Source organism: Piliocolobus tephrosceles, chromosome 2 (genome assembly GCF_002776525.5).
Source record: "Piliocolobus tephrosceles isolate RC106 chromosome 2, ASM277652v3, whole genome shotgun sequence".
NCBI lineage: Eukaryota > Metazoa > Chordata > Mammalia > Primates > Cercopithecidae > Piliocolobus > Piliocolobus tephrosceles.
This window is the reverse complement of record NC_045435.1, coordinates 107,033,208-107,057,999: the sequence shown is the minus strand read 5'-3', so window position 1 is coordinate 107,057,999 and position 24,792 is coordinate 107,033,208. Positions and strand designations below refer to the sequence as shown.

Sequence of the window (24,792 nt, the reverse complement as noted above, 5' to 3'; positions counted from 1 at the left end):
TCTGAATGATAAGCACTAGGTAAAGAAAGAGAAGAAAGAATTTTAAAAAAATTTTAAAGGAATGCTGTGTTTTCTTTTCTTTATTCAAAATTATGATTGTGATCAAAATTATAATTTGAAAATTACTATATTTGTGGCTGTGGTTGTTCTAGCAAAACTCTGTTGGCTAACCACAATGACCATTGTTAATAGCTTCTCATACAATTGCCTTTATATTATTGCTGGAGGAGAAAAAGGAACCTGTTTAACTGTACAAAAGAAAAATATAACAACTAGCAGACCTTGAGTGACAGAATAACATGGTCATTAAAAGCATACGCTGGAGTCAGATTGCCTGAGGCCAAATCCTGGTTTACCATTTACTACTACCTGGTGACCTTGGACAAATTACTTATTTTCATCTGCAAAGTGTACGTTCGCATGTTGAGTCCCTATAAGGACTGATTACAACAATTCATGTAAATACACCATACATAGGACATTGAATGTGCTCAATACAACTTTGCTTTCATTATTATCTTTCTGGTTAGTGCCTATCAGGTGTGACTTTTAGAGTACTTTTGTTTAGTGGTTGGCGGAGACTAGTTGGAGTCTTATACTAGAATAGATCATTTAAACACTTTCCTCGTTGAAATACTCAGGATTTTTTTTTTTTCTTAAACAGTCAACAAACATTTGTCATTGAAAGTACACACGGCGGGGAGCAGTGGCTCACGCCTGTAATCCCAGCACTTTGGGAGGCCGAGGGGGGCAAATTGCCTGAGCTGAGGAGTTTGAAACCAGCCTGGGCAACATGGCGAAACCCTGTCTCTACTAAAAATACAAAAAATCAGCCAGGCGTGGTGGCTGGCGCCCGTAATCCCAGCTACTCAGGAGGCTGACACAGAAGAATTGCTTGAACCCGGGAGGCAGATGTTGCAGTGAGTTGAGATCGAGCCACTGCCCTCCAGCCTGGGCGACAGAGCAAGACTCTGTCTCAAAAAAAAAAAAAAAAGAAAAGAAAAGAAAAGAAAATACACACAAAAAACTGTCCCTTGTATGTAAAGGAGCCGATTCCCACAGCTTTTACAAGGCATGGCAGCGTATAGTCCTCATCTCCCTTTAACTACAAAATTCTATGTTGCAGAACATTGAGGCAAATAAGTGACGATTTGTGAACAGTCTATTATTGGGCAAAACTAAAAACTATTATTGAAACTACTTTTAAAAATGATCCAGAATAAAATTTTGGGTATTTTTTTTCCTGCCATTTAATTAACTTCAGCTGCTACTTCCACATTGTTAAATTTGATTAGTTGTTTTCCTTTTTTGTTAGGATCCCTTATTTTTCCACTTCCACAAATATTTGAGAATGTACTGTGTACAGATTTCCTACTGTGCTGGAAGTGGTCTTTCAGATTTCCTTCCTACATGTCTGCCTTCTTTCTTTCTTCCTTACTTCCATCTTTGTTTCATTCCCTCCTCATTAATCACTCACTGTGTGTGGCCGGGAGAGAAAAAGCCGTGTTGAAGTGGCTCCTGTGCTGTATTCCAGCAAGCAAAATTATTAATATTGATAGTGTATCTAATTGTTTTTGTTAGACACAAAGATCTCAGCTTTAGTCTAACTCATTTTTCCAACTTTTTCCTTGCCTTGCAGAGAGTAGACTTTCAAGCACATTTGTTGAACTGTAATGGAATGAAACGGAAGCCATCAATACTTCTAAAAGTAAGGGCTTGAGAATCATTTTGGGAGAGGAAGGCACAAAATTGTGTATGGCCTGAAATCAGATGACAATCCTAATTTGTTTTACAAAGATTCTGGAATAACGTGATACACATTCTTTAAAATTACTTAACTCATATCAACCTTGTAAAAGTAAGGAATAATCAGAGTTTGCAGTGAGAAGGGAAATTGTGAATTATCTCTGGTGGGTAAGCAGGATGTGGCTGATAGGAGGTGGTCTGTAGTTAAAAACAAAGACTTTATTTATTTATTTATTTATTTATCTACTTTCAGAGATGAGGTTTCACCATGTTGCCCAGGCTGGTCTTGAACTCCTGAGCTCAAAGATCTGCCTGTCTCGGCCTCCCAAAGTGCCAAGATTATGGGCATGACTCACCGTGCCCAGCCCCATAACAAAGGCTTTAGGAGCTAATGGATTGATTTGAATCCTGGATCCTCTCCTCTTTAGCTGTGTCACCTGGGGAAAATTTCACTCTCTAAGATGTATTTTTCTTCTGTCAAATGAGGATTATATTACTCCCAAAGTTATTGTAAGAATTCCAAATAATATATAAAAATATAATCTCATATTACACATAAGAAGTAGGTATGTGATAAATAACAGCTACTAACATACATTTCCTTTTACATTACTCCTTTAGAAATTTAGAAAACATACCTGCACTTAAGGTTTAAATTGCTCTGGTTTGGGATTGAAGGAAATCAAAATGTTTTACTCCAAAATATATTTCTTTGACATAATCTGAAGTGGCCCTGCAAAGCTGTCTTTTGTTGGGGGAAATTCGCATCTGTAGATCTGTAGAGAATCTGTATTAATGCAACCAGCGCTTCCTTTGCCCAGATCTAGGAAAGATTAACTCAGAGTGACACCTTTAAAGGACTGAAAGGAAACATTTACCAGCTATCCTCTCTGAGACTCCTACCTGCCAGAGGTTTCATCTATATAAAAAGGCCCCCTTTGTTAGCCAAGCCTCTTCCTTTCTCCCTCCCATAACTCATCCTGCAACCAAAACCTGTTTTTGGCCATGCTATGAGCCCATATTCTCTCTGCAACCTCAAGATGGTATATAAGCTTCTGTACCTCAATGGGGGGTTGAGTCTTCGTTTTGAGGGCTCCTGTGTATTCAAAACCACAATGAGATACCATCTCACACCAGTTAGAATGGCAATCATTAAAAAGTCAGGAAACAACAGGTGTTGGAGAGGATGTGGAGAAATAGGAACACTTTTACACTGTTGGTGGGATTGGAAACTAGTTCAACCATTATGGAAAACAGTATGGCAATTCCTCAAGGATCTAGAACTAGATGTACCATATGACCCAGCCATCCCACTACTGGGTATATACCCAAAGGATTATGAATCATGCTGCTATAAAGACACATGCACACGTATGTTTATTGTGGCACTATTCACAATAGCAAAGACTTGGAATCAACCCAAATGTCCATCAGTGACAGACTGGATTAAGAAAATGTGGCACATATACACCATGGAATACTATGCAGCCATAAAAAAGGATGAGTTTGCGTCCTTTGTAGGGACATGGATGCAGCTGGAAACCATCATTCTTAGCAAACTATCACAAGAAGAGAAAACCAAACACCGCATGTTCTCACTCATAGGTGGGAACTGAACAATGAGATCACCTGGACTCGGGAAGGGGAACATCACACACCAGGGCCTATCATGGGGAGGGGGGAGGGGGAGGTATTGCATTGGGAGTTATACCTGATATAAATGACGAATTGATGGATGCAGCACACCAACATGGCACAAGTATACATATGTAACAAACCTGCACGTTATGCACATGTACCCTAGAACTTAAAGTATAAAAAAAAAAAAAGAATATTTGTATGCCTTTTCTCCTATTAATCAATCTGCCTCATGTCAGTGATTTTTCAGCGAACCTTTAGGGGACCTGAGGGCTTTGGTCCCCTCAGGATATTGCCAAAATTTAAATTGTTCTGGTTTGGAATTAAGACTATATGAATGGAAGCATTTGCTGTGCCAAAGTCAGCAAAATCAGTGAGTTACAAAATTGTGACTTGGCACTTGGAGAGCTGGCTGCTGCACAGCCCAGTAAAATCTAACTGAGGTCTGCAAGAGCCTGTCTTGGAGTTACCCTTCCAAGTGTCCAAATCCAAAAAGGCCTCCAGCAGAAGCTGAATTATTTTTCTTTTGCCTCACTAATCACTATCTTAACGTATTTGTGGAGAAAGGTAATTTTATATTACATTCTGTGTTTTTCTTAATTCTTCAAGTGTTTTCTAATTTTTCGGGATATATGAATTTTAAAAACAACTCCAGGGAATATTAGTTACACAGTTTGGGTAAGTGGCAAGAAACTTTATTCTTAAAAATACAGAGATTATATAATGTATTATAATCTCCAGTCACCCTGATTAGTGTATTTTTGGGGCTCAGAAAAATGCTACCCTAAAACATGGTACTTGGACATGCCAGGTACTTTGAGCTAAAGAGGCAGCCTCAGAACCAAAGTGTCTCTGACCTTCTCCCATTCCCCTGTCTCTTGCCCCACTGCCTCCCCTGAAGCACAGGTAGGGACTTTCTCTGAAGTTCCCAGAAGAAATGCAATCTCATCTGAGAAGATTAACTCCCAGGAAGGAACACTAGAGTTGACACCGCACCAACTCCGTTGAAGATCCTGAAACTTTTCTGCAATTTAGCAGTGTGCCCAGACTTGCTGGTTTAGGATTGAGAATGAAATATGGATTATAACACATGGTAAAGATCAGCCTTCCCAATATGGCTTTTGTTATATATAGACATCTATATAAATCAACTTCTTACATATTTTAAGTTCAGCCTAAAGATTTCTCTGTACATAGTGAGCTATAACCTAAATGGAAATGTAAACAGACTGTAACCTACTGTTGTGCAAATCATAGAGTTTTGGCTGATCGAAGGGCACTCAGATGAACCTTACCCCAGGCTGAAACTGCCCCCACAGGGTTGACAAGAATTGCATGCCAGATTCTGGACAGAAATATGGTGATAATTAAGCATTAATAAGGCTGCACTTTGTCACATTTTCTTGTGGCTAAAAGTCACATAGCAGTAGATACAGAGCATTTATATCCTCATTGTTCCTACAGACAGGATCTCTGGCATTCAAATCACAGGGCTTTTGTTTAAGGATCATTAAGGTGTTTTTCAGACCCTGAATTCCAGCAACCAGTTTGAAGACCCCCACAGAGGAATGGGATCAGCATGAGAACACAGCTACTTCATCTCTCTGTCCAATAGCTTCACCCTGCACTCTTCAATCAGTTAATGATCTCCACACTTCTGCCCACTCCAAGACCCTTAAAAACCCTAGCCCCAAACTCCTCAGGGAGATGGATTTGAGGTTTCCTTCCATCTCCTTGTTTTGTGACACTATGATCAAACCTCTTTCTCTGTTGCAACTTGGTGTCTTGGCTAACTGACTTGCATTGGGTGATGAACCTATTACAGTTACAAGGCTATTATCTGTTCTTCAGGCCCCTTCATTTCCCCTAAAAATCATTTACTCTTCCTCTAAAAGTACCATCATTCCCTACTTCTCTCTCCTCTATGAAGAGGATATTTAGGCTCCAAACATCCGGCTCTTCTCTGAGTTTCATACTTTGTGTGACTCTCTGCATGCTTCGACATCAATCTGTTGGCATGCCTTTTCTCCTGTTAATCAGTTTGTTTTGTAGACTCAAATCAAAACTTCCAGAGGTGGAAAGAAAGTTCCTTTTATGCCTACAGCATTCAAAACACTATTTGAAAGAGGCTAGACTATATTTTTCCTTTTCCTCGTCTTATAAAGAAAATTTGAAAACATTAGTTACTCACATTGTGAGCTTCCATTTTCTTTGTGATTCTGAAATACAACTTTTAAAGGAATTTTGTAAATAGGTCTTCACCTGTTGGGTCACTGCCTTAGATAATTTATGTTGGCTTGAGAGAGAAGAAAACATCTTGATTTTCCTGGGAACCATCTGAGTGATACTTTTTTTTTTTTTTGGCTGAGTCTCACTCTGTCACCCAGGCTGGAATGCAGTGGTACAATCTTGGCTCACTGCAACCTCTGCCTCCCGGGTTCAAGCAATTTTCATGCCTCAGCCTCCTGAGTAGCTGGGACTATAGGCATGTGCCACCAGGCCTGGCTAATTTTTGTATTTTTAGTAGAGACGGGGTTTCACCTTGTGACCCAGGCTGGTTTTGAACTCCTGACCTCAAGTAATCCACCCACCTTGGCCTCCCAAAATGCTAGGATTACACACGTGAGCCACCACACCTGGCCCCATCTGAGTTATACTTTTAAGGTGAATTTTTATATCACCTTCATGATTTTATCTGTATAAATAGTTCATATATTAAAAGACAATATATTGTTATGCTTCTAACAGTATATTGTTAAATCAACTCCTTACATATTTTAAGTTCAGCCTAAAGATTTCTCTGTACACAGTGAACCACAACCTAAATGGAGGTATAAACAAACTGTAACCTACTCCTGTGCCAATCACACAGTTTTGGCTGATCAAAGGGGGGCAATTGTTCAAACCGTGTTCAAATAAGGCAAATGCCAAGCTGCAACCAATACAGCTGTTTCTGTTCCTCACTTTAGTTTTCTGGACATCACTTTCCTTTTACTTTCTGTAAATCTTCCTTCCTGTAGCTTCACTGGAGTCTTTCTGAGCCTACTCTGGCTCAGGAGGCTGCTTGATTCGTGAATTGTTCTTTGCTTAGTTACTCTGTTAAATTTAATTTGGCTAAGGTTTTTCTTTTTTTGAGACAGGGTCTTCCTCTGTCTCCCAGGCTAGAGTGCAGTGGCTCAATCTTAGCTCACTGTAGCCTCTGCCTCCCAGGCACGGTCATCCTCCTACCTCAGCCTCTTGAGGAGCTGGGGCTACAGGCTTGTGCTATCATGCCCGGTTAATTTTTGTGTTTTTTATAGAGACAGGGTTTTGCTATGTATTCCAGGCTGATCTCAAACTCCTGGGTTCAAGTGATCTACCTGCCTTGGCCTACCAAAGTGCTGGGATTACAGGCGTGAGTCACTGTGCACAGTGAGATTTTTCTTTTAACATATTTTTGTTTTTATTACAAGTAGATTGATCAGGTTATTCTCTTGCTGTCTGAGTGACTTGGTGTTTCAGATCTATTAAGTCCCAGATTCATGAAATCTTCCTAATTTAACCACAGGCTGAAATTAAAACTAGGAGATTATGAATTTCCTTAGTCTGGGCAAATCTGCATAAGTAAACATGCAATGTTTTTTAAAAAACAAATAAAGAGTAAGTTATTTACAAATAATTGATAACTCTCTAAAAGGATTCATTAAGATTTGTCCAGATAGAAAACTCTCATGTGCATTTTAAACTATGTTTTGGAGACAATATCGTCTTGAGAAAATTTTCTAAAGTACTTTGTCTTTGTTTAAAGTAAGTTGTACTGATGGGTAAGAGGAAGGACAATTTGGTGGGATGAAATCAGACAACGAGCAGGAGAGTAGCACTCATTGGAATAATAAGATAAATGTATCCTGGGTCTCTATGGCAACCAGGGACACCAGCTGATTTTCCACCTCAGTTCCTTGTAGAACAGCCTACCTGTGCCAAGTCTCACCGGCTTTAGAAACAAACGTTTTATTGCTACATTAAATTGTTCCAAGAATTCCAGTTTATGAAACAGTACCAATCACTTTAGCTGAGCCTGTATCTCTACTGTACTTATCAAGAAATGTTTTTCTGATATAGTAAGTACTATACATTTTCTTTTAAAAAATACATTGAGTGAGCACAAAGGAAAAAACTACCTTTTGATGCTACATTTACAATTCATTGAGGTTTGCAGGGCTATTTGTTCAGGAAGTCAGTGGACTTGTTTTCCAGCTGAGATCTGGGAGCAGTAATGGTCCTCCCTTGTGGAGGCTCAGGTGTTTGTAGGGGGCGCTGTGGGTGGCTTAGAAAAGTTGCCAGAGGCCTTCTATTTGCTGAAGATTTCCTCTGTCTGTGTCCTCCCTCTCTCTGCCACTTACTAGTTGTGGGTCCACAGACAAGTTTCTTCAGCTCATTGTATCTTAGTTTCACTGTCTATAAAATTGAACTTATCTGATCCAGTTATTTAACAGAAAAAAAAAAACGAGTTAATATGTAAGAAGTCCTTATCATAGCACTCAATAATATCTGCTATTATTATAATTATCTCTTTATTTCACCTCAGATAGTATATTTCCTCTTTTGGTTTCAACATCTAGTAAGCTCAAGAAAATTTCTGTTGCTCATTTTATTACACTTATTTTGCTTAAACACAGAGTCTCATCTCAACTGGATTGTAGAATGCACGAACTTGGATGCACACACCTTATGATACCTTTGTGGTTTTAGATCAAGGCCTTTAAAAGTGTTCAAGGGAATGAAAAGATTGAGACTGACTTTGGCTTTCTTAGAATCATAGGAGATATGTCTTTTTTTTTTTTTTTTTTTGAGATGGAGTCTCGCTCTGTTGCCCAGGCTGTAGTGCAGTGGCACGGTCTTGGCTCACTGCAAGCTCCACCTGCTGGGTTCACGCCATTCTCCTGCCTCAGCCTCCCGAGTAGCTGGGGCTACAGGCACCTGCCACCATGCCCGGCTAATTTTTTGTATTTTCAGTAGAGACGGGGTTTCACTGTGTTAGCCAGGATGGTCTTGATCTCCTGACCTCATGATCCGCCTGCCTCGGCCTCCCAAAGTGCTGGAATTACAGGTGTGAGCCACCGCACCCGGCCGAAATATGGTCTTAATCATAGGAGATAACTAGTTATAAAACAGCTAGTTAAAATGGACTTAAGGTTCAAGTAATGGACAGACAGACTTGGTTCACACCCTACTTCCACCAGTGAATTAGTTGAGTGTCCCAGGAAAATGTGTTTGACGTCACTGAGACTAAAGAGTATCTTTAAAGTGAGGTTAATAATAATTCACAGGATTATTTGAGTATTACATATAACACTTAAAAAACATGTAAAGTCCCTGATACTTAGTGGCACTCACAAATAGTAGCTCTTATTATCATCATCATGACTCCTAATACTATAATAATATATTTCTCAGTATGACATTCATTTTAATATGACAGTCAGGGTACCAATGTGTAGTACGTTCCATAGGGCATAGATGTGAATGAACACTCAAGATGTAATTTCCTCTCCATTGAGTTCTGTTATGTAAATAGTGCTAATAATAGAGTAGAACAGATTTTGTATTACAAAATAATAGAATAGTAAATGATAGAACAAGGAAAAAGTGCTAAGTACACAGTGAATTCATTAACACATTTTCCAGCCAAATGTGTAGATATACATATATATACCTATATTTCAGCTATTTTAAGCATTGAGATAGCTACTGAATGAAACAGCTCATGAAACGCAATGTATAAAGTATACTTCAAACTTTTTGTACAAAATGAAAATAAAACATTTATGCTGTATGTTATATACAGGAAAAGATGTGTTCATTGAATAGTCAGTTTTGTTACCTGAGATGGAGCCACTAATTCCAACTCTGAAGCCGACTCAGAGTTGAGGGCACTTTTTCCACCACTCAATTCTGGTTGAGATCTGTGCTCTGAGGACCTAAAAGGGATGCATTAAGGAAATTAAATGTTTATCTAGAAACAAAATTAAGCTATAAATCCAGTCAAGAAACCAAGGTAATTTGGATCATTGAAAGCCATGATGTCAAACCTCTCATCAAAATTCTGATGATAAAGATAAGTTTCACGTATTTCTATTATAATGGCCACTTTCAGAATGTAAGAGGCTGCAACGTGCTAGGTGTTATTATCTTTGGTTAAAAATTCAGTTCAATTATGGGCAAAAAGTCAATAAATGCAGTACCATTTTTGTTACAGAAAATTCTGTTTCATAAAAAAATTATGTTTTTTTTTTTTTTTGGTCGGGGGAAGAACTTCCCAACAAGTGTCTCAGGAGAGATTTTATCTTTATACAGAATTTGAAATGTCATGATAAGTGGAGATGTGGGAGGGCAGTAGGAGACAGACGCTGGACACTGTCCTTTAGGAAGCTTCAAAAATATGGTACAACTCAGGTGGCCAGATTTTCTCATAAGCTTCCATGCACTGTTCTTAATTATTTGATTATCTGATAGTGGATGATTGAGCAAGCCAAAAAAGGTACCTTATAACTGCAAAAATTTAACTATTATTTAATATATTGAATATTCTCATGTATATACACATATACACCTAGTTTTACTAATCAGCACAGTTACACATTCAGAACATTATAACAACGTTGAATTACAAATCTCTCAAAACACTTATTGACTGAGTTGAATTAATTTTTGACAGTTGAGATGAAATAATTCGAATTGGTAGAAGCCACAGTAATTGGTATTGTTATATAGAGGTTACATGTGATGCCAAGTATTTGGATTGACTTAACTCATTGGCTATTTCAGTGCCACTCATAAAGTTGATAAATAAATGGCCATTTTCTGGTATCAAAATACCTTACCATAAGAGCTCTTTTGATCCAGTTCTAGATGAGCACGATTTTCTCTCTGCCATCGGATGTCCCTTGGTATTTCGATCTCCGTGAAACTTAACATCGTCCCATTTTTCCAGTTGTGTTTGAATGTCTAGTAAGTACAGAGGAAGCGGGTGAGGCAGGTTGGGGGAGCATGTGGTGCAGAGAGAAAAAGAGAGCTTAATTAAGATTGAAAAATCTTATCGAAGTGAGCTTCATTCAACCAATGTCCCAAGCCCCAAGATCAACCTTTATCTTTTCAATGTTGCATAAAAATTAAAACTTGTACAGCTAAATAGAAATATCCTATTAAGATAAATTGCATTGCTTTTACAGTTAATGCAATCAAGTTGTTTGACCTGAATTTATTTCTGAAGCTGTGTACATTCTGAATCTTATATATGAGCCGGTGCAATCCAGTGTAGAATGTACATCTGGAGCACTACCCTGTCAGTCTCTGGGTAAAGCGGGGGTTTGGGGGCATTGCGGGCATGATTCCAGAAAGAAATTCTGTTTAAAGAGATGAGCTTCATTGTTAAAAGGAGGTGGGGATAAATCAGAACACTTTCACAGCTTTTGAATAAAGCATGTAATTTTTCACCAAAGGAGGGAATTTATAATGGGGGAGAGAGCGAAAGGAGGCAATGAGGACAGCCAAGGGAATCCTGGAACCATTTTATCCCTGTGGCTTAGTTCTTACAGATAAAAAAAAATCTGCCTAGATTCTCTCTCATTACAGGTGTGTGGCTGTGAATAAACCACTGAAACAATCTTGGGGTTCAGTTTTTTAGTGTATAAAAAGATTGGGCCAGGTGGCAGGGGCTCACGCCTGTAATCCCAGCACATTGGGAGGCAGAGGCAGGTGGATCACCTGAGGTCAGGAGTTCGAGACCAGCCTGACCAACATGATGAAATCCTTTTTCTACTAAATACAAAAAAAAAAAAAAAAAAAATGAACGGGGTGTGGTGGTGCATGCCTGTAATCCCAGCTACTTGGGAGGTTGAAGCAGGGGAATTCCTTGATCCCGGGAGGCGGAGGTTGCAGTGGGCCCAGATTGCGCCACTGTACTCCAGCCTGGGCAACAGAGCAAAACTCTGTCGAAAAAAGAGATCAGTTTGCAGATGATGTTCTCTAAGGTCTTTTTTTCCCCTTCTTTTTAAAAACTCTGGTAAAAAATACATGACAAATTGACCATTTAAACTATATGTTAGTGTACAGTTCAGTAGCATTAGTACATTCACACTGTTGTGTAACCATCACCACTATTCATCTCCAGAATTTCTCATCATTTCAAACTGAAACTCTACTCATTAAACACGAACTTCTCATTCCCCCTCCCCTACAAACCTGGTAACTTTTATTCTACTTTCTGTCTGTACGAATTTGACTGTTGTGGGTACCTCATACAAGTGGAATCCTCCAATCCAGGCTGATTATTCCTTATGCAAAATGCTTGGGACCAGGAGTGTTTCAAATTTGGGATTTTTTTTCCTGGTTTTTGGAATATTTGCATATATCATAATGAGATATCTTGGGGCTGGGACTCAAATTTAAACACGAAATTCAATTATGTTTCATACACACATTACACACGTAGCCTGAAGGTAATTTTATAAAGTATTTTAAATAATCTTATCCATAAAACAAAGTTCTGACTGTGACTTATCACATGAAGTCAGGTGTGGAGTTTTCCACTTACAGATTTTGGATAATTTCAGATTTTTGAATTAGGGATGCTCAACCTGTATTTGTCCTTTTGTGCCTGGTTAACTTCACCTAGCACAATATCTTCAAGGTTCATCCATGTTGTAGCATGTAAGTTATTCCTTTCCAAGGCTGAATAAGTTCATTGTGTGTATATATTACATTTTGTTTATCCATTCATCTCATGATGCGTTTCAGTTGTTTTCACCTTTTTACTATTGTGAATAACACTGCTATTCTTTTTTTTTTTTTTGAGATGGAGTTTCGCTCTTGTTGCCCAGGCTGGAGTGCAGTGGTGCGATCTCGACTCACTGCAACCTCCACCTCCTGGGTTCAAGCGATTCTCCTGCCTCAGCCTCCCTAGTAGCTGGGATTACAGGAATGTGCCAACATGCCTAGCTAATTTTTCTTTGTATTTTTAGTAGACACAGGGTTTCTCCATGTTGGTCAGGCTGGTCTCGCACTCCTGACCTCAGGTGATCCACCCGCCTCAGCCTCCCAAAGCGCTGGGATTATAGGCATGAGCCACTGCACCCAGCCAACACTGCTATTCTTAAAGGTGCTTTTAAACTAAATACTTTTACAACTTCTTCATAGGACATTTTCTCAGAAGCAGAGAAATAAGTGTTCATCATCTGCATGCTTATTGTGTTATATTGTAATATATTAATATATTCTATTTTTTAAGACAAAGTCTCACTCTGCTGCCCAGGCTGAAGTGCTGTGGTGCAGTCACAGCTCATTGTAGCCTCAATCTCTTGGGCTTAAGCAATACTCCTGCCTCAGCCTCCCAGGTAGCTGGAACTACAGGCTTATGCCACTATGCCAGGCTAACTTTTAAAATTTTGTAGAGATGGGATCTCACTGTGTTGTCCAAGTTGGTCTCAAACTCCTGGCCTCAAGCAGTCCTCCTGCCTCGGCCTCCCAAAGTGCTGGAATTACAGATATGAGCCACTGCACCCAATCAATGTATTAATATATATTTATCTAAATCTATACATGTTATTAACTTATTTGTAAAACTGAATAAACCTAGATGGTGAGGAAATAGTAGAGATAGTTATAAAATTTCCCTCCAAAGATATACTTCAAAGAGGGATGGCAGGGGAGAGGAGTTCCTGTGTATGCCACTAATTTGAGCAATGGCGTGGTTCTCTTTCCTTTCTTTACAATCTATCCCTGGAAGAGCTCATCTACACCCATGATTCCAATATCCATTCACACACAAGCTTCTGACTTACAAATCTCCATTTCCTACTCAGCTCTTTTTCTCCAGTTCTAGACCTATATACTTAACAGTCTAATGGAGGTATTCACAGAGAAGTCCCATAGTTTCCTCAAATATAGCAGGTTCAAAGCTGAACTCAATAGTTCACTCCTGCTCCTCTTCCATGTTCTGTCATGGAGCTTGGCACATTCTACATGTCCCCATTGCTCACATATACATATTATCTGTTTCTAAGTCTTGTTTTAATATTTTTTGGAACCTGTCTCTCTCTTTCTCATTATCCCCGTTGTCACTATTGGATCTCTGTACTGGTTTCATTGCCTCTATTCCTTTCTCCATAAATCCACCAGAGAAGGATTTTTCTGAAATAGAAACCATTGCTGTTCATTCCTCTTAGTAGAACCCTTCAAACATCATCCCTCCTCCCCCAATCTTAAGGGCATGACATCCAAGGATTCCTATGATCTCGCCACAAGTGATTTTCAGACTTTTGCTCTCACTATTCTATCCTTGAGTACTAGTGAAATATGTATATGTACTTAAAAAGACATTTTGCCGTGTTTATCTATTTGTGTGTGAATCTCTTTCCTTTCTGCACCAGGGATACCCTGCACTGTTCTCCCCATCTTTCTCCTGATCTATCTTGAATCTGGCAAATTCCTACGCACTCCTCAAACCTCAGCTCACATAGTACCTCTTGTAAGACACCTTCTCCCACTGGGTGGGGCAATGGCATGATGAGGAGGCTCATGTAGTAACTGATCTAGGTTTTCTTTCATTGCTACATATAGTTAGTATTTTATTATAATCATTTAATCATTTTTCTGTCTCCCTACTAGACTGTAAATTTGCTAAGGCACAGAGTTTATATTATTTATCTTTGTATTTCTAGCACATAGTATGTGCTGGGAATATGGTAGATACTCAGAGAAACGTCTGCTGAACAAATGAATAAATTAATTCATGACCATTTAACATGTACATATCATAGTAATAAGTGATTTCACATATGTATTCCATTTATTCTTCACAGCCTTATGGATAAGCTATGATCTCCTTATGAATGTATATACAAAATTCACCTCCCCACACATATACCTACACACACAGCAGTCAGTCACAGCCAGGGAAGACTCATGGGCCTCTTGGCTTTCTAAAATACCTGTCACTGTTCTTTTTCTTGAGAAGGGAGAGCTTAATGTGTCTGGTTCCAGGAGCTAAGAACTAAGTTGTCCTTTCTCAGAGGAGGTAGAATATAGTGGAAAACATATGGGCTTTGAAGTTACCTAGAGCTAGGCTCAACTTTCAGCTCTTCCTCTTATAAACTGTGAGATCTTGGGCAAATTGCTTAAATTTTGAAACTTGGTTCCTTGCATGTTTCAAAGAGTTGTGATAATTTAATGAGATAATATATGTAAGTAATGTACTGTGGTTCCTAGGCATTGTAATCCACCATCAAATGGTAGCTGTTATTATTGTATTGCACGTATTCCCAAACATGCTTGTTACATACTGTTTGATCTGGCTGCCCCTGGGCCTTGCATTAGAGTTGGTTACTCACAAGTTCCCTCTTTCTCGTCCTAGACTGAGTGCTCCTAAAGAGCAAGATGCACATTTTACCTTTATTTGTAACTTTAGTGCCTAGCCTGGTGCCCAGCACCTATCGATAACTCAATATTTGTGGGTCGAATAAATACATGAATCAACCAGTTATGTAAAGTTGAGCTCCCCAATTGCTATACAAAGTTCAAGCCCAAAAGAAGCTATGTCCTGTCCAGTTTCCACCATTGACTATGCCTTTCTACTCCTTTGTTCACTGTTCAATGCCATTGGTGGAACTTTCCTCTTGTATCCACACCAGCAGAGCAAGGTTGAGCATTCACAGCCACAAGCGATTGCCTTACCTAGATCTAAGGATGAAGTCTCCGGGACTCTGAGAGGCTGGCCTCTCTGCTCAGCATCCGTGCTGATGAGGTCAGATCCATCGGCCTTTTTCTTGAGGGATGAAGTTTTTGATGAGGGCTCTGACTTCTTGGCTTTGGTTTGAGTTTGAGAGACTGGTTCACTCAGGTCAAGGAGATCTAAGCCAGTGGTCAGTACTATCAGAAACGGAAGAGGTTAAGATAAGCCCATTTACTACTCTGAAATTATTTTTTTAAATAGGTTTCAGTTGGGTACAGAAAGATTTTATGTTTGTAGGATAGATTAGAATTAAGTTAGCTCACCATTGATTTATAGAGACAGCTTGTTAGACTGGGATATTTGCTGCACGTTATTCTTATATTTGGCATGGCACAAACTGGTAAGCAAGGACTTAGACCAGCCTCAGCAATGATGAAGCTTTGAATGAAATTAAAATGATGAAACTGAATCTGAGTTCAGATGCTATTTACTTTATTGCTTTGCTTTATTTATACTGAAGGTTATTTTAGATTGCAGTTTCCCAGAGAGGAGTCAATCTATCATATTCAGAGATTTAGTGAAGTTTTTGAATGTCTTTGTGTTTTAATTTTAAACAATAAAGTATATGGGGTATAAAGCAATGCTGTTAATCACCTTTTATTTAATTAAGCAGTTCAATCAGAAAATGGCATCCTGTTTGGGTTCACCCAAGAGAGGTATTTTATAATCCATAGTTGATGAATAGGTACACATGTTAATGCCTTTGCTGTTTAGTATGCAAATTTAAATTTCAATGTAACTAACTATAAAACGGTTACACTTTTACTTCCTAGCAGGTTGATTACATTGCATTAAATACTCTAATGAAAGCAGAAATAATAAGTTGTTCAAATGCAAATCAGGCAAATGAGAATTAAAAAACGAAATTTTATAACCTTTGCTGCTTCTTTCTTTTACAGTGCACATAACCAGAGTTTGACTAGCTCATTGTGAGAAATAGAAAATTCACATTAGAGAATGTCCCTACAACTCTACCTCTCCACCAGTCCCTGCTGTTTCACTGGCCCTGGCACCGCACCGGAGAGACTAGCTTCTGAGCAAGACTGGTGGCTTCCTCGCATGGAATCTCTTCACCCAGCTCACTTAGAAAAGCCACAGAAAGACAAAGAAACTACTTGCATTAACCCTTTGTGGCAGTCTACAACAATGATTGCAGCATTCCTCTTTAATCTCCAATCTTTTCCTCTAGGTGGGGAATGGGTTTTTGCTGATGTCTCAATACTCTTCTATCTGCTTCTCCCTTGTACTCCAGGCAGGGGCCAGGCTCCACTGAACTCACAACCCGGATTTCTTTAGTAGTGCATGGGCTTCATGAGCTAACTATTCCTATAGGATCTTTAGGATCGTGTGTCAAACTTCACTCTTAATAGTCTCGTTTTCTGATTCCAATTCCAAGTCACAGTGGTTGGATGTTGTTGGTGAAGTGGAAACATCTGGCTCTGTCATGGCTTAGCTGTGTGACTTGAAGTAAGTTTCTTGACCTCTCTGAGTTTCAGTTTCCTCATCTGAAAATGAGGAATTAATTGTCTTTTAGGGATAAGATGAGGATTAAATGATCTAATGTATGAAAAGCGCCAGACATACAATAGGTACTCAATAAATGTGATTTCTATTCTTTTATAGCCAATTCATGATGTTTTTCTATCCTTTTTGTTGTTGTTGTTGAAGTTCTCCTATTTTCACTGTTCCTTTTTATTTGAGACAAGAATCAGATCCATATACTGACAGAAACAGAAAATGCTACTGGGAATAAAACTGAAGATGAGACAAAGATATGCGTTCTACAGAGGATCCTATGAAGCAAATTTATCATAAAGTGGCCTGAAAGTGTCAGCTTATCTCAACAGAATCTTCCTGAGGCAATGGGAACCACTTCCCAATGCTAAGATGCCCTGAGATACGAGGGATATTTTGTGACTAGGAAGTACTCGAACGCGGAGGGAAAGAAGCAGCATTCAGAACTGAGCTGCTTGACTTTATGTCTACAATGTAAGCATGGCAGACAGCCAAAACAGGCTAGAATGCCTCACACTTTATATCCACTGAACGTTCAAATAGAAATTGCCAGAACACTATTACACTGGCAAGGTGTCTAGGCCCAATGTGATGTCCTTATAACAGAGGAAAGGAAATTGATGACAGAATATAGAATGCCACATATATCTTTTTACTAATTGTACAAACAATTAAGAGTTAGTCACTTGCTCCTAGACTTTCAGAAGCAAATTATAAAATTGTCTACTTGAACATAGGAAGTACATTTGTTATGGAATAACAGCTGGCAAGTACTAATTGAATTCTATATCTTCTTCTCACATTCAGAACAAATGAATTGCTAAAAGGGTGAACTGCGAATTCAAACTTGGCTCAGTAAGGTTCTTTCCCCCTGCAAAGTGTCCTGGGCACTTCCTATATTTGTTCTGAGCTCTTTGTCCCTTTGTTTTTTTCCTTGCAAATGTGAAACAAATGCTTGGCACACACAAAAGGCCTAATTGGTTACCCAGCTGCTATGAAGGAGGTGACTTAGAGGTCAAATGGCCAGCTTTGAAACTGGGAAAGTCCCTGCAGAGTACGTTTTCAAAAGGAGAGAAGAGTGGGTGTAGCCCTTCACTCTCTGGAGAAAGACAAATCACATTTTAGCATGTGCGTGTCCTTTAGTTAAGATTCAAAAGTAAGAATCTTATTGCTCCACACAGGCTTCAAAGACAGCCCTGGTATGGAAGGTAGTGTCTGCTCTGCTGATTTTTTAAATCCTATTTTAAAGATTCTTCAGGCACATGAAGGTTTGGGTTTTAGTATCTGTGTGCTTAAATTAAGAGCACCAACCGGTGAGGTGTGCTGGCTCACGTTTTGGGAGGCTGAGGCAGGAGGATTGCTTGAAGCCAGGAGTTTGAGACCAGCCTAGGCTATATATTCAGTCACTATAAAACAATTAAAAAAATAAAAAAAAATTAGCCAGGAGTGATGGCCCTCACCTGTAGTCTCAGCTACTCGGGAGACTAGGTGGGAGGCCTGCGTGAGCTCAGAAGTTTGAGCCAAACTGGGTGACAGAGTAAGACCCTGTCTCTAAAAAAAAGGAGCACAAAGGATAATCTCCTCTTACAGTGAATGTGAAAAGTGTGTGTGTGTGTGTGCACCTGTGTGTATGCGTGTGTTAGTGTAGATCTAATAAAATACCTTCTGGGTGTAATCTTATTGTCACATATGTAGACTTTTCTCATGGACCACATGTCAGTCAGCACTCACAGCTTTATAGACTGTGGGATCCCATTGCCCAGAGGATGTCATTGACTTCCCTTCCTTTTACTGTAGCAGGGCGATTTCCAGCTCAGTTGCTTCTGAGCAGGCTATGTTTTGCCAGTCACCCTTGCAGCACTTTGTCCTGTCTTTTTCACTTTAGTTCAGCTAATCTATTTTGGTGTCTTAATGTTCCATGCATATTGTGCATAAAATAAGGCAGCACAGAACAGTGGTTAAGACTACCTGAGTTTGACTGAGTGCAGTGGCTCACGCCTGTAATCCCAGCACTTTGGGAGGCTGAAGCACGTGGATCACCTGAGGTCGGGAGTTCAAGGCCAGCCTGACCAACATGGAGAAACTCCATCTCTACTAAAAATACAAAATTAGCCGGGCATGGTGGTGCATGCCTGTAATCCCAGCTACTCGGGAGGCTGAGGCAGGAGAATCTCTTGACCCTGGGAGGCGGAGGTTGCGGTGAGCCAAGATTGTGCCATCGCACTCCAGACTGGGCAACAAGAGCAAAACTCAGTCTCAAAAAAAAAAAAAAAAAAAAAAAAGTCTCTCTGAACCTGAACTTCTTCTGCCCACCTAAAATAAGGATAAAACTACTTTATAAAGTATTGGATGAAGTGCTTATCTAAAGCTCTTGGAACAGCACCATAAGCATAGTCATGATGCAAATAAATATTTATTGCTACTAGAAGACTCCACTGAAGGCATTCATGCTTGACGCAAACTGTAGATATACGAGGTTGGAAATGATTACAAAAACTATTTATTGAAAATGTATAATATGGTAAGTGCTTATGAATGTTTCCTTGTTTAGTCTACGTAACATTTCTGTGAAAAAGGTATTCTAATTTTACATATGAGAAACTTGAGGCTTGGCAATATTAAGTAACTTGTCCAAAGTCACACAGCTGGTTTGGTAGAAAAACGCCCCCCTCTAATATGCCCACATTCTAATCCCCAGAACCTGTAAATATGTTACCTTGACATGTCACATGGCAAAAGGGACTTTGCAGATGTAATTAAGTTAAGGATTTGGAGACTGGAAGATTAATCTGGATGATCCCTGTGGGCCCAATGTAATCACAAGAGTTCTTATAAAATGCAGTTAGGGGGTCAGAGCCAGAGAAGGAGATACGAGGATGGAGACGAATGTGTGAGAGAGAGAGCTGCTGGTTTTGAAGATGGAGCAAGGGTCATAAGCCGCCAAATTGTAGGTGCCCTCTAGAAGCTGGAAAAAGCAAGGAAATGAATTCTGTCCTGGAGCCTCTAGAAGTAATGTAGCTCTGCTGACATCTTGATTTTAGGATAATAAATTTGTGTTGTTTTAAGCCATTAGATTTGTGGTGATTGTTACAGCGACAATAGAAAACTAATATAACTGATACGTCAGTGTTCATACCAGGATTCAAATACAGGATACAGGTCTCATCTCTCCACAGCCTGTGTTCTTAAACAGTCCTCTCCAGACTTTATCTAAACCTTAAGGCAGTGTGTTGACTTTATTGATAAGGCTTTGATTCATTTGTTTGTTGAGCTTCTAATTATTTGGCAGTTTGGATAGTCCAAGGAAAGATTTAAATAGTTGGCACTCTCAAAAACTTTTGTTTTTCAGATAATCTAATTGAACTGGGCAGAAAAAAATTGCAATTTAGAACTTCTATGAGGCAAAAGACATGTTCTTTTAGGGTTCATAGAGAAAAAAAGTCATTGACCGACCTCTGGAAAAGGTAAATATTTCCTAAATTTTTAAAATTTTGTATTGATTTATACAAAAGCTAGATTTCTTAGGAATTAAAAAATTATAATATTTTTGCCTTGAGATATACTCTTAATATTAAAAACACATTATCAAACAAGAGCCTTTCTTCAGGATAAAAATCTGTATGAATCAGGTGCACTGAATAATGAAGGTGAGAAAAAAAATCCCTGGTCTCAGAACACTATTTTACTATTTTGGAGAGTATTATGGATTGAGTGGTCTATGAAGAAGTCCTAATACCCAGTACTCAGAATATTACCTTATTTGGAAATAGGTTCATTCAAGACATAATTAAACATGAGGTCATATTAGAATAGGGTGGGCCCCTACTTTAATTGGACTGATGTCCTTATAAAAAGGGGAAATTGGGGCCAGGCACGGTGGCTCATGCCTGTAATTCCAGCACTTTGGGAGTCCAAGGTGGGCGGATCATGAGGTCAGGAGATGGAGACCATCCTGGCTAACATGGTGAAACCCTGTCTCTGTTAAAAATACAAAAAATTTGCTGGGCGTGGTGGCATGTGCCTGTAGTCCCAGTCACTTGGGAAGCTGAGGCAGGAAAATCGCTTGAACCCAGGAGGCGGAGTTTGCAGTGAGCCGAGATCGTGCCACTGCACTCCAGCCTGAGTGATAGAGCGAGACTCTGCCTCAAAAAAAAAAAAAAAAGGGGGGACATTTGGACACAGAGACAGACATGCACACCGGGAGGCGCACACACAGAGAAAACACTACGTGAATGTTGGAGTTATGCTGCCATAAACCAAGGCAGTACCAGAAATTAGAAGAGGCCTGGAATAGATCCTTACTAAGCACGTTCACGTGATGCGTGGCCAAGCTGAAAGCATGATTTTGGGCTTCCAGCCCTAAGAACTGAGATGGTAAATTTCCTTTGTTGAATCAACTCAGTGGGTGGTACTTTGTCACAGCAGCCCTAGGACTAATACAGAGGGCAACATTGTAGGTATTGGGATTGCAAGAAATTATACATTCTTTTGATTTTTTTTCCTCCAATATTTCACAGGTCTCTCTTTCATATGTTAGAACAATCAAGCTGAAAAGAAGCTTTTGAGTCAAATCTTATATTGCTCTCTCAGGGTGGATCCTTTCTAAGTGACTTAGTTTTCCCATCAGTGAGAATTGGAGCATAAAGAGGAAGTTCACAGTGCATACAATTCTCATGGATTCACCTGCAATTAGACATACAAGGTTCTCTGTATTTTCCTGGGATAGTTCTCGAGTTTTGAAGGGGCCAGCTCCAGTTTCATGGATCAGGGGAATGAATCTTATCTGATAGTATGTGAACTTGTCTAATTTCCTACCTAGAATTTGCCAAGTACCATTTAATTTCTTGATTATTGAAAGTGATAGCTGAATTTAGAAAATGATTACTGTGGTGTGATATAAAAAAGTCAATGTAATTGAAAATGAAAGTGTAGGGAATACATACTGTTCTCACCTAAAATCTAACAGAAATTTTTACACCAGTTAGAGTTTACATAGTGTTAAGCTTTTTCATGGATTGCTTCCTTTAATCTTTCCAATGAACTTATGAGATGTAGATCTTACTATTATCAAACAAATGAAGAAACTGAGGCTTAGTTAAGCAACATGCCCCTGGATACAGAGCTGGGGTTGGAATTCATGGAGTTTGAACCCAGAAACTAAAATATGACCTCACATAAGGAGCCTCTCTATCTCATGCTAGTTACTCTTCTTGTAATTTTTGACGTTTTGGAAAAATCACGATTTCCTTCTCCCGTGATTTTATTCACTTAGAAATATAATGAAAATATGCAAGCCAACAGCAAACTGAGGCCAAGATGACAAAATGGAACAAATTTAACAAGACAGTATGTGATTATCCTTTTCTTTTTCCATTAAATTCCGCTCTGCACATCCAATATAACCTTTGTTCTTTGATTCTGAACATCATTTTTTCATTCTTATTTGAATGACATGACTTTGAATGTGAATGCTGACCGAATGAAATCAATGCAGAAAGACTGCCTTTACAAGGGAAGTGTAATTTATGCCAGTGGCATCCTGTACTCACTCACTGGATTAATACTTATTGAGTGCCTATTCCTGTATGTGACAGGCACTGAGCAGGGGATGGCTTACTATTTGAGAATGTTTAATTCCAGGAGAACGTTCAAATAGACTGTTGCAACGGGGAGCAAGTAACACACTTATATGACAGAAAATGAAACTGGCCCTGTACTATCCCAAAGCTGCAGAATATTTTGTCATTTAAATCCACTTGAAAAGATTGCCACATTTTTATTTACTGGACTTCTGTTACATAAAATATTTCCAGAAATAATTGGACCATCAGCCAGAACTTGAAAAACCTTACTCTGAAATAGGTGTTTTTGCTTTAAAGATTTTCTAGTGTGATGTAACTTTAGATATAAATATGTAAATATGAAAATATACATGAAAACATGATTCATTGCTAATAGTGGTATACTTATGTTTAGCAAAATTGGTTGGGTGAGATACACTGCAATTTCTGTGATTTATTGGTTTATGCTAAATAGTATACATTCTAAAGTTTCGTTTGGTTGCAAACATTATTTCCTCACTTAAAACATATTATGGAAAAAATGTGCGCTTTACTATAGTTAAAATTAACTCTAGTTGAGGAACAGTTAAAAGTGAAAGAATTACCAGCTGTATTGGATGTTACTGGCCTTGCTATTGCTTCCGATTTGGTTTCACAGAGAAAGTCATCGATGGAGGGACTCAGGAGGGGTCTGCTTTCTTGTTGCTCATTCACCAGCTGAGAACAAATGAACAGAGGTGTCAAAGAGCTTTGTTAAACTGCAGAGTCAGATGAATTAAAATGCAGCCTTGCAACAAAATGAGAATAGCAAGCCTACCAAAAGTAAATAAATACTTAAATAAATAATGGGATAGGGGCAAGAAAGAAAAAAATACCAAAAGGTGGGGAATGAGCCTTTTAGCACTGTCAACATATTTTTGATGCAGCCAACTTCAATATCTAAAGCTCAAGCCTTTTTCCCCACTCCTGAAATAGAGTTATTCTCTAATTTCGATATATAGAAAATGACACATATTCAATCATAGTTGCTAAGGGCCAATCCCATTCCTCACCTGGACAAAAGCTCCTACTGAGACCTGGAACATTGGCTTCAGACTCAAAGATGACAAGTTCTGGTTAGCACTGCTGAGTCAGTGTTTATGTGGAGAGTGCAAACACACGGACCAGGGTGGGTGGATAAATGCCTGCCTCGTCTCCTTCTCTTAAAAAGCTCAGGTCACCTACAAAAACACCCTCTACATTTCCTTGGAATGCTTTTGTATTATATAACAAATATTATTTTGGAAGAGTAGAAAATATTGTTATATTAACTGTGTAGGTATCTAGTGGATGCGTTTGTAAAATCTATTTGTAAAATAGATCTCGGTAGACTCAATCGTGTTTTCCCATTAGCTTATATTCTAATTTCAGCAATCTTTCAGTTTGATTTTTTAGTGGATCTCTAATTATCAGTGGCAACCACTATTTACTTTCACTTATTCTGCACCTCTTTGAATCCTGTCTTGCTTGAGTATGTTTCTATGGTTAAGAGAGAAAACACACTTTTGATACTCAGGTGGTTGATCCCTAAATGAACTGTTTTTGTTTGTTTGTTTGTTTGTTTGTTTTTGAGGGAGGGGGGTTTATATCTGCCTTTCTTAAAATAGGCATAATCATCTAGGTTTTTGCTTAAGAAAAAAATACACCTCGTAATCTTTTAAGTTTTTTTTTTTTCTTTTTTTTTTTTAATGGGAACAGGATGTCTGTCTGTCACCCAGGCTGGAGTGCAGTGGCATGATCATAACTCACTGCATCCTCAAACTCTTGGACTCAAGCAATCCTCCCATCTCAGTTTCCCAAATAGCTGTGGCTACAGGTGTGCACCACTATGCCCGGCTAATTTTTAAAAATTTAAAATTTATTTTTGTAGAGACGAGGTCTCACCATCTTGCCTAGGCTGGTCTTGAACTCCTGGGCTCAAGCGATTCTCCCGTCTCGACCTCCTAAAGTGTTGAGATTACAGGTGTGAGCCACTGTGCCTGGCCAATCTCTAGATTTTTTAAGAACTTATTTGTTACGTTGCATTTTAAGAAGCATAAAATAACAAATGGAGTGCTTTGGAGTATTACCAAATCAAAATATTTTATATTACTCTACTCACTTTCACTACATTGTTTCTTTGGCACAGTGTCAATAGTATCATAGTTTAGAGCTGATGGAAGGTAGCAAGGGACCTGAGTAATGGTAACTGTGGAGAGAAAGTGCACTTCTTTTATTTCTGAAAGGGCAATATGGAAGCACTTAGAGGTCATTTGGAGACTGGAAGCCAAGAGACACATTTAGTACTCATAGGCATGCTATTTAAACATGGATAAATCTCATTTAAACATGTGTAAATCTCAGATGTCCATTAGAGTTTAAGATTTTGATATAGAGTTGGTAATTAGATTTTTATACATATTAATTTGTTATTGAGGGATGGGCTTTGAGAACGCTTTTCTTCTTTTAACGTTCAAGTTACAGTTATAGATCTTTCTTCAATTATTGTAAGCTTTGGTATTACTATGTATAAAACCTCGCAGA

At 38.8% G+C, this 24,792-nt stretch overlaps 1 protein-coding gene across 16 annotated transcripts in view; it reads right to left on the bottom strand.

Annotated features, from left to right (window-relative positions):
• PEX5L (peroxisomal biogenesis factor 5 like) overlaps positions 1-24,792 on the bottom strand; it is a 261,081-nt gene that overhangs the window by 72,903 nt on the left and 163,386 nt on the right. For 11 of the 16 annotated variants that reach the window (XM_023184830.1, XM_023184826.1, XM_023184832.1 and 8 more), the window contains 4 exons: positions 22,836-22,947; positions 15,097-15,291; positions 10,248-10,371; positions 9,248-9,344 (listed from right to left, as the gene is read on the bottom strand). In XM_023184830.1, the coding sequence (XP_023040598.1) occupies positions 9,248-9,344; positions 10,248-10,371; positions 15,097-15,291; positions 22,836-22,947 (528 nt within the window). Of the gene's footprint in view, positions 1-9,247; positions 9,345-10,247; positions 10,372-15,096; positions 15,292-22,835; positions 22,948-23,282; positions 23,349-24,792 lie in introns of those variants that run through there. The other 5 variants (XM_023184835.1, XM_023184828.1, XM_023184834.1 and 2 more) reach the window with 2 other exon arrangements.